This window comes from Odocoileus virginianus, chromosome 23 (genome assembly GCF_023699985.2).
Source record: "Odocoileus virginianus isolate 20LAN1187 ecotype Illinois chromosome 23, Ovbor_1.2, whole genome shotgun sequence".
Lineage (NCBI taxonomy): Eukaryota > Metazoa > Chordata > Mammalia > Artiodactyla > Cervidae > Odocoileus > Odocoileus virginianus.
This window is the reverse complement of record NC_069696.1, coordinates 16,269,138-16,278,318: the sequence shown is the minus strand read 5'-3', so window position 1 is coordinate 16,278,318 and position 9,181 is coordinate 16,269,138. Positions and strand designations below refer to the sequence as shown.

The 9,181-nt window shown below is 67.6% G+C and overlaps 1 protein-coding gene across 10 annotated transcripts in view; it reads right to left on the bottom strand.

Moving 5' to 3' along the window:
- Window positions 1–167: 167 nt before the first annotated feature.
- PPP6R2 (protein phosphatase 6 regulatory subunit 2) overlaps window positions 168–9,181 on the bottom strand; it is a 62,659-nt gene continuing 53,645 nt past the window's right edge. For 5 of the 10 annotated variants that reach the window (XM_070453586.1, XM_070453593.1, XM_070453592.1 and 2 more), the window contains 14 exons: window positions 8,931–9,134; window positions 7,680–7,744; window positions 6,187–6,302; window positions 5,068–5,153; window positions 4,852–4,932; window positions 4,485–4,582; window positions 4,136–4,193; window positions 3,942–4,057; window positions 3,691–3,842; window positions 3,238–3,409; window positions 3,060–3,148; window positions 2,520–2,664; window positions 998–1,261; window positions 168–911 (listed from right to left, as the gene is read on the bottom strand). In XM_070453586.1, coding sequence (XP_070309687.1) covers window positions 815–911; window positions 998–1,261; window positions 2,520–2,664; window positions 3,060–3,148; window positions 3,238–3,409; window positions 3,691–3,842; window positions 3,942–4,057; window positions 4,136–4,193; window positions 4,485–4,582; window positions 4,852–4,932; window positions 5,068–5,153; window positions 6,187–6,302; window positions 7,680–7,744; window positions 8,931–9,134 — 1,743 coding nt within the window. In that variant the 3' untranslated portion in view covers window positions 168–814. Of the gene's footprint in view, window positions 916–997; window positions 1,262–2,519; window positions 2,665–3,059; window positions 3,149–3,232; window positions 3,410–3,690; window positions 3,843–3,941; window positions 4,058–4,135; window positions 4,194–4,484; window positions 4,583–4,851; window positions 4,933–5,067; window positions 5,154–6,186; window positions 6,303–7,679; window positions 7,745–8,930; window positions 9,135–9,181 lie in introns of those variants that run through there. The other 5 variants (XM_070453589.1, XM_070453591.1, XM_070453590.1 and 2 more) reach the window with 5 other exon arrangements.

Sequence of the window (9,181 nt, the reverse complement as noted above, 5' to 3'; positions counted from 1 at the left end):
CTGGCAGCACCCACCGTGGGAAGGGTACTCCCAGCCCGGGGACTGCCGGGGACTGAGGTCCTTGCCCCGTGCTCAACTCCAGGCAGAGCTGCTCTCAGCCGACTCAGGTGGGCCCCTGCCTGGAGCTCCAGGGCCTGCAGCTGAACACCACACGAGACACGCGGGTCTGTAGGTGAGAATAACAACCTTTATTGGAATCGAGGGTCTGAGTGCCGTCAGAAAGAACATCACGTGAGCTGACCCCGCAGGCCCCTGGGACAGCTCGGCGCCCCCAGCACTGCTGGGCCCTCTGCACCCCACCCACAGCCAGCGCCTGCCCCGCGCCCCTGGTGCACGCTGCGGGAGGCCCGGGACACCCTGCCAGGCCGCAGGGGCTTGTTTTTTTAAGGCAGTCGTTTGCAGCCTGGCATGGCCCGCTCCCAGGAGCTCTGGGCAGCTAGGACCCCGTCTGGTCAGCCCCACTCCAGACCCGCATTTGACCCCAGAGCCTTGGAGACCCTCTCCTGCGCCAGATAAAAAGTGCAAACACATGGCTCTTCCTGCATCTGTTAAAAAAAAAAAACTGGTAAAAAAAACAGGCAAGGAGTCTGGCCCGGCCCTCAGGCCTCTGGGGCTGCGGCCCTGGGCTCCCACAGGCAGAGCCACGGCTGAGGCCTTATTGCTGTGTGCGGGGCTGGACCCCCGTGGCCCGCTCAGTCGGGGTCAGGCAGGAGAAATGCAGGCGGGGCTGTCCGGCTGGTTCCAACTGCCAGCTTTACCAATGCAGCATTTATTTTAAAATTAAATTAAATTAAATTAAAAAAGACAAATTGCGTCACCAGGTAGTTTTCTGGGTTGGGCGCCAAGACTGCGCAGCAGCAGCATCACACGGGGCCATTGAGGGCGGCTTCTGAGGGCGGCAGCCCGTCAGCCTGTCTGCACGGAGGGGGGGTTCACTCAGGGCTGGGGTCCCCCCTATTCTGGTTCCCCCAGCCCTCCCCTGGCCTGACTGGCTCACCTGTCTCTTGTCACTGTCTCCAGGGCAGCTGCCATGGAAATGGCTGGGCTGGCAGGGGCTGCGGTGGTGACGGCCACCATGGGCCCTGGGGGGACAGCCACTGCCAGCACGGGGGAGACGGCCCGGGGTTCGGGGCCCATGACGCCCGGCACCACGGGGGCCGTCACAGCGGCCTCGGGTAGGGTGGCCACGGCGGAGGCAGCGGGCGCCTCGGCAGGGTCTAGGGGCACCAGGCCTGGTGGTGAGCTGGGGGCACAGTCAGTCCTGCGCGGCAGACGGGCTCTGGTTACTCGGGCCCCTGCTCTGCCGCCCCAAGTTCCAAACACTCCAGAGACCCGACCCCCCCGAGCGGCCCTCCAGGCAGCTGCCTCCTGCCAGGAGCGCTCACTGGGGGCTGCCCATCCCACTGTGCTCACCGTGGGCCCCACCTGCTCCTGGGCGCCCCTCAGGGCCCCAAGCAGCCCACACGCCTCCACGGACCACATGACCTGGGCCACTCCCTAGACCGCTGCGGGCCATGCCTGCCCAGAAGGCACCCACCCATCCCTGGGGAGAGTGAGCACAGGAGGGCGGCCTGGGTCCCAGGAGCGCCCCACAGCATCCACTGGCTGCACCCGCTTCCACTACGCCGCATCACCTGCTGCCTCGCGAGGACTCCAGGGAGGCAGTGAGGGGTGGGGGGAGCCTGCAGACAAGCCTGGCTCGTTACCCACAATGGCCCAAAGCGCACCCCCCTAACCAAAGGACGTGCTTTCAGAACATCGCCGAGCAGGTTTTGGGGGAGACGGGGGTCAGGAAGGGGGGAAGCTGACCCATGGGTCTCCCCGGGTGGCTCGGCGAGAACCAGCCCCTCTGACAGGGGTGCTTGCTCCCTCCCAGCTGTGCCCATGACCGCGAGCCTAGCACCACGCCGGCTGGGATCTGCGTGCCCTGGGTCCCAGGAGCCAGTGTGCGCTGAGCCAGAGCTGGGCCCCCATGGACAGGCTGAGCCCCAGAGGCAAGAGGGAGGCTCTGAGGTGGCCGGGGGGCGGGGAGCCGGGAGCAGCCCTGTCCTCCCCGCCCACCCAGCGCCCCTCACACTGACTCAGCTCCGCTGCTCCCCTGGCCCAGAGCACTGTCGCCCACGTCCCGTCTCACCACACGGCTCTCGTGCCGTGCCCAGCCCGGAGCCTCTGTCCACAGTGGGTCCCACAGGCCATGGGCCCACCCTGCACACGGAGTGTGAGTGGGTGTGTGTCACCTGGCAGTGTGTGTGTGTGGCACCTGGCAATGGGTGTGACTCTGGACTGGGCACCCACCCCAGGACAGCAGCAGCTCCAGAGCCCACCCCCCCCCCGACCCCCAAAGCCCAGCCATCCCCTCCAATGAGGCCTGGGGTGGGCTGGCCTCTCGCTACCTCAGTGACCACCCATGGCTTCCCCTTGGAGGAAGGGGCATCCCTCCTGTCCAGAGCTGGCCTCTGAGGAGTCACAGGGCCGCCAGGACGAGAGGGAGCTCCCTGCTGCCCACCCTCCCTGCTCACCTGGGGCCCGACACCGACAGCGGGGAGGCCTGGCTGGGACCCACACCAACAGCCCCCGAGGCAGCAGCTGCCTCCTGCTCATCCTTACGGCTGCTGGCGGCCACCAGGGGTGCCTTGCTGGGGACACACGTGCTCCAGGCACCAACTGCAAGATGGGGCCAGTGATGCCAGGTGAGGACAGAGGGCTGGTGTGGAGTGTGCGGAAACTTAGCCCACACCCCCAGGGACTCTGTCCCCCACACCCAGTACTGTGTCTGTAAATTCACAGGAACTGCAGACAACTGTCCTCCCCACAGGCAGGGCCACCACTCAGCCTGGTGGCTTCCAAGTTTGTCTGACGGGGCTCAGGGCTGGGCTCCCCAGGACGAGCACAGGGCGGCATGGTGCCCACGCCATCCACTCCGGGAGGTGGCGGGCCAGCCTGGGGGCCTCACCTGGAGGTGGGCCCTCCCCTGGCAACAGGCCCGCTCCAGGACCCACCATCACCCTGGGGATGCAGCCGCCCCGCCTTCTCCTTTGCCCGAGGCGGCCCCCACTCACGGGCTCTCTCTGGGCCCTGGTTCAGGCCAGCCTGGGCGTCGCCACGGCCAGTGTCCACCGGGGAGCTGCACCTTGGCCCCGACTCAGAGCTGTGGACAGGGCCGACACTGAGCCCGAGCCAGGAGACCTGGCTTCAGGCAGCTGGGCCCCAGCCCACTCCCCCCAGCGCCCACCTCACCAACAGAAAGGCTGGAAGTCGGTGAACTTGGCCCAGCCTTTCTCCTCCGGAGCAGAAGTGCTGGGGGAGCCGGCTGCCCACACACTGGAACCCACGTCCAGCGCCACTGCTGGGGCCGGGTCTGCGGTCATGGAAGTCAGTGGCCCATCAAACACGGCCCACGGGGAACCTGCTAGGGGAGACAGATGTCCATGTCCCTCGTCCAGCAGGCAGACCGGCCCTGCCCTGGAGTCCAGGCGTGACTGACAGAGGCAGCCCTGTAGCAGGGGAGTCAGCGTGCCTCCCCTAGTGAGTCCTGGGAACACCCACCCCAGCCGGGAAGGTGTGGCCAGAGGATGGCTCCAGGCTCCACCCAGAGACTGTCAGGGGCTGAAGGCGTCTGCTGCAGGGGTGGGGGCACCAGACCCTCTGTCCCCGGGTCTCCACCAAACCCCCTGTGGCCCTATCACCTACCTTCTGAGCCGCCCTCGACGCAGGGGCCTTCCTGCCGGCTGGCAGCTCGCGGGGAGCCTGCCGGGGCTGCGTCGGCACCCTCGCCCGCACCCTGGCCTCGGCGCTCCGGGCCGTCTTTCCGGCAGCGCTCTGAGGCGTGGGGGCCCCCGAACCTGGAGGGAGAGGAGTCAGCAGCCCTCCCTGCGCGCTGGGGCGGGGCCGGCGTGGGCGGGGCCGGCGGCAGGGCGGGGCCGGCGTGTCTGGGGGCCCACCTGGCTCTGGTCACGCGGGCCGTGCGGTGTGTCTCCTCGTCCTCCCAGAGGTCGTCGTCCTCGTCGAAGGGCTGGATGTGGTCGCTGCAGCAGGCCTCAAACAGCACCGCGCCAGGCTACGGGAGAGTGCACATGGGCCCCATGGCCTCGCGCCCGCGAAGCGTGGCCGCCCCCGAGAGCCCCCGCGGACTCACGCTGTCGTCATCGGCGTCGACGCTGAAGCTGATCTCTGCGATCCTGTCAAATGGGGCGCTGCGGGGACAGCAGGGACACCGTCACCTCCACCAGGAAGGGTGGGAGGCGGCCCCGTCCGGACCGGAGGGACGGGGGCAGGGGCGCCACGCTGCAGGCTCATAGCCAGGGGCGACCCGCCCAGCTGCCCTCCCCTGAGGGCACCTCCAGACCCTGGGGTCACCCGTGGCATCCAGTTGAGGAGGTGGTGTGACAGCCTGAACAGGGCTGACCGCAGGCCGGGGACCTGGTTGGGCCAAGTGGCACCTGGCCCACAGGCACAAGGGAGGCGGGCACAGGCCGCTGGCTCACTTGACACTGTCATCCTGCTCAGCAAACTCCTCGTCACTGAAGCCAAACTGGTCCACGAAGGTGGCCGTCATCTGCTGGACCTGGTACTCAGAGAACGCCTGGACGACAGGGCCGGCTGCTCTCAGGAGATGCCCTCAGCAGCCTCTCCCAGCTCCTGCCCCCTCGGGTGGGAGCCAAGGCGGCCATATCCACACAGCCAACCACGTCCCCAAGGGTCTCATGGAGGCAGAGTGCCCGGGGCCCCTGCGAGAGGTGGTGAGGCTGCAGGGCCTTCGGGTGGTGGGGGGACCTCCCCTGGCCCCACCCGCGGCTCTGGTGACACGCAGGGCATGGCGCCATGGGGACAAGGAGGCCTGGCCACACATACCTGCTGCAGGGACAGCTCGTTGGGGAAAACGCCCTCCATGTCCTCGTCCTCACTCGAGGGGTGAAGGTGGTGTGTGCTCACCTGCAACAGCCAGGGCGGGCAGACGTAAGCAGGCGCCTCGCCGCCCCCAGCCCTCTGCACAGGCAGCCCCGTGAGCTCAGGCCAGGCGGGATCAAGGGGCCCGCAGCACTCTGCCCGGAGGCCAGGCCTGCTCACCAGGTCCACCGCGTTCCTGCGGTTGGCCTCCGACAGCGTCTCCTCCACGAAGCTCTCCCAGCGCCCACGGCAGTCCCCCGGGAGCCCTGCAGGGAAGGCCGCACACTGAGCCCCTAGGCCTCTAGAACCCTGCAGCAGCACACGCCCCTCCTGACCTCACAGGGCTGAGCCCGTGGGCATGTATTCCCCGGAAGCACGGGGCCCTGACACCTGCCCCCCACATAGGGCTGTTGCGGGCGTGCACCTCTGCAGAGGCGCTGACCCAGCCCACCAGGGACTAAGCGCCTCGCTTGTATCGGAGGTCCCCCCCCAGCTGCGTAGCTCACAGCTGTCCCTGGGCTGTGGGGGCCACGGCGGACACCACTGTGGAGGCAACCTGGCGAGGGCATGGTAGGGGGCACGCCCAGGCCACACTCAGTGCACGGCCAACTGGACGTCAGCAAGGCAGCTTCCCACGCCCCGGCGGGCTCAGGGACCCCAGATGGCACGCGGACCACCCCACCCAACAGCACGCACACCCAGCCAGGGCTTCCAGATGGCGCGCACTCCTGTTCAGCGTTCACCAGCGCCCCCCTCACACCAGGCCAGCCCTGTCCTCAGCCTCCACGCCACAGCCCCTCAGAACCCTGCCCTCTGGACTGCCCCTCTCCTGCCCTCGGGCCTCGACCCTGGCTCATGTGCACTCGCCCCCCGTCGCCCTGAGTGCATGCCCCTGCTGGCACCCACTGCTCAGGAGGTGCTGTCCTCCTCCCTGAGAGGCCAAATTGCCCGCCTTCTCCCATCTGAACCCCCTCAGGCCCCCCCAGTTCAGCCCAGGACGTGTAGTGCTGGGAGGGGCAGAGCAGCGTCCGGGACACGCAAGGGGCACGCGGCAGCCCCAGGTGGAGAGGCCGCAGACCGCGATGAGGGGGGGGGCCCACAGGGCTTCAGGCTGCTCTTAGGAACAGCACAAGTGGGGGTGAGGGGCTTGGCAGGGAACCGACTCAGGCCCAGGCCCACTGGGCAGGTCAACCCGTGGGAGGCAAGCTGACCGTCCAGCAGCAGGGCCAGCCCCACCCGCTGAAGGCCGCACTGCAGGGGGCACCATGGGCAGTGACACCCGGGCCTGGAGGCGCTCACCTCGGAAGACCTCGCTGACCTGGCTCTGCAGGGGGCCCCCCTCCAGGTTCTGCACCACTGCGTTGGCGATCCGGGTGAGGTGGCCCATGTTCCCGCGCCTCATGCCGCCCGCTGCCCTAGGAGAGGGAGCATCAGGTCGGTGGGGCCCGCCCGGCTCAGCCTTGCCCCGCCCCCTCCCACAGGCCTCCTCCCCGTGGAGCTCATTGAGCAGCACGGGCTCGGCACCAGCGCCCCTCCAATCTCAACTCCGAGAGGCACGCGCTGCTCCCCGTGCAGGCGGAGGCCCTGCAGACCAGCGTCGGGTCGGTGCTGCGAGAGCCGCCCGAGGGCGTCCCGGGACCTGGGGGAACCAAGGACCATCCGGGGACCCAGCGGCGGGCAGCAGCAGGGGTGGCTGTCCCCGCCAGCATGACCACACGGCTCTTCTCAACCTCTTACCCGCCCCCAGGCGGCCCACAGCAGAGGACGGGAAGACGCCAGGCTTTCCGCGTTCAGAAACGCAGCCTTCATGTCCCAGGGGCACAGCTCCTCTTTCCACTGTGTTCTCTCTGCTCAGTTTGGTGACAGCCAGAGAGGACACCAAGGGTCCTGATTTGGTCGGCCCCCCTGGCAGGCAGAGGGGGCCAAGAGACTGGGAGGAACTGGCCCAGAGGCGAAGCCGGACGAAGGTGGAGGCCTGTGAGCAAGCTGCTCAGGACGCGGGAGAGCTGGGTTGAGGCATCACACACCTGTCCACTGCTTCCTGGGGCTCAGAGGCCCCTCGGCTAACAGCACTGAGCCATTTCTTGACACAGGTACACACCTGTGCAGCGACATGCAAAACCCAGGAGGAGAGCCGGCAAGGCCTCCTGAGCTACCACACCCGGGCCCAGCAAAGCCGGGATGGCCCCACCGTGCCGGGGGCTCCGTGAGGATGGACGCAGATCGGTGGGTCCAGCACAGCAGGACAGGAAGGATGAACCAGGGGAGGTCACAGAGACCCCCGCCCAGAGCAGCCCTAGGAGGGCAGAGCGGGAGCAGAGGGGGACTGGGGCGGCTCACTGGACCCTGAAGCCACACCAGGTACCCAGGCAGTCAAGACCTTCAAGCGGTGGGTGACACCACCTGCTAGTTTCATAAAGGCCCCAGCCGATCAAAGGGACCAGAGGCCAGGAGGGGCAGGAAGGAGGCAGGAAGTGGCCTGGACGCGCTGTCAAGGGTTTGAGGCTTCCGTGAGCGCCATGGCTGGAGGCCAGGATGGGGACCTGGGAGGGTGTGGGACACAGGACTGGAGTCTCCGCTGCTGAGCAGGCAAGGGAAGCAGCGGGCGAAGGGCCCCGAAGCTGGGCGAGCAGGCCTCAAGGACAGGACCCCGAGCGTGGCCCAGCTGTGCCGCCCCCAGCCCTGCGCCTCAGCCCCGCCAGCACAACAGCTGCTCCCACGGTAATGGGACCTGTCCTGGGAAACAAACCCTCCGCAGGAGCCTGAGCCCCACGCGGGCCCCAGGTTCTTACTGAGTATGGTCGTTGGCTTCCCAGGCCTCCAGGATCCTCTGGACCAGGCAACACTTCTGGAACAGCTGGGGACAGGCGGCAGCAGTCAGGTCAGCGGGCGGCACGCCCCATCCGCCCACCCCCGGGCTGAGTGGGCTCAGCAGGCAGCACGTGGACACGTCAGCCCCGAGCTCCCTGTGGGCACACCCGGCATCAGAGCCCAGCCCTGTGGTCCCCACCATGGCCCCAGGCAGGTGCCGCCCACCGCCATCCACGAGGGCACACATGTTCCGACCAGCCCCCCTCCTCTTGGCCGCTGCCTCCCGCTGGCCACCCCCCCCCCCCCCCCCGCTTTCCCTGTTCAGGACAGAGGCCGCTGGCCTGGGGCTGCCCTGCTGCCAGCACTGCACAGCTTCCCCCGCCTGGAGAGTCTGTGCTGGGTCTCAGTCACACCCACACCCACATGCAGCCTCACCATCTGGAAGGGCCCGAGCATCCACCCCGCCCCGTGACGCTCTCCCCACTGAAGCTGTCTTTGCTGTTGTCCAGGTCAGGCCTGCAGGCGTGGCCCCTCAGGACTCTCTCCCAGGCCTCTGACCACAGACCCAGGGGCCCCTTGCCCAGCCCCTCTGGTCCTAACCTCGCATCACCCGGGGAGGGTGGCACGGCAGACTCCCAGGGTCCAGCGTGCACAGCTGGGCTCCTCGGCTTGGGGACCACGCGTGCCACGTTCTGCTTTTCCCTCCCTCCTTAGTGAGCAACGAGGAGTGCTTAGACCAACTCCCTGCAGGCCTGGCACTAGCCACGCAGGGCTTGCAGCCCCCAGAAGGCCAGGTGGGCTATTGGGAAAGACGGGAGAGCTGTGCAGAGCAGCCACTCTTTCCAGAGGCTCAAGTCCCAGGAAGTCTTCTCATGACAATCAAGACACGTTTGCTCTCCCTGGGCACTCCTGCCGTGGCAGACATACCATCTGGGGGCCGCTCGTCCCCCACAGCCTGGATGAGCCAACTCAGGCAGCATCAGGGCTCCTCGCCACCCCTCCTAGACCCTCTACCCACGAGCTCTGGGGTCTGGCAAGTGTGGATGCTTTCTTTGTGGTCTCCCGCCTCGTGGTTTAAAAGCAGAGCAGCCCACCCACGTGACGTGAGCTTAAGCAGAGACCACAAGGCACACAGCGTGGCAGGTGCACACGGCCTGGCTCGACCTCAGGGCACACAGGATGCGTGGAGACTGGTGGGACACGGCAACTCACGTGACCCTGGCTGGACTTACGTGGGCCACCATGGTGCTCTCGGGGCGGCTGCTGGCAGGCTGGGGGGTTGCTGGGTCCCCGCTAGAGGGTGGAGGCTCCAGCCCACCCTCAGGCCCACTGGTTGCGGCCCTGTCCTCCCGGGCAGCGTGGGACAGGATGGCGGCTATGCAGAGCTCCACTTGGAGGTGCAGGAAGTTATTCCAGGTGTACTTAAAAAACAGGTCCTGCAGAGACAGGGGACGAGGGACGCACGCAGTCTGTCTCCTGCGGG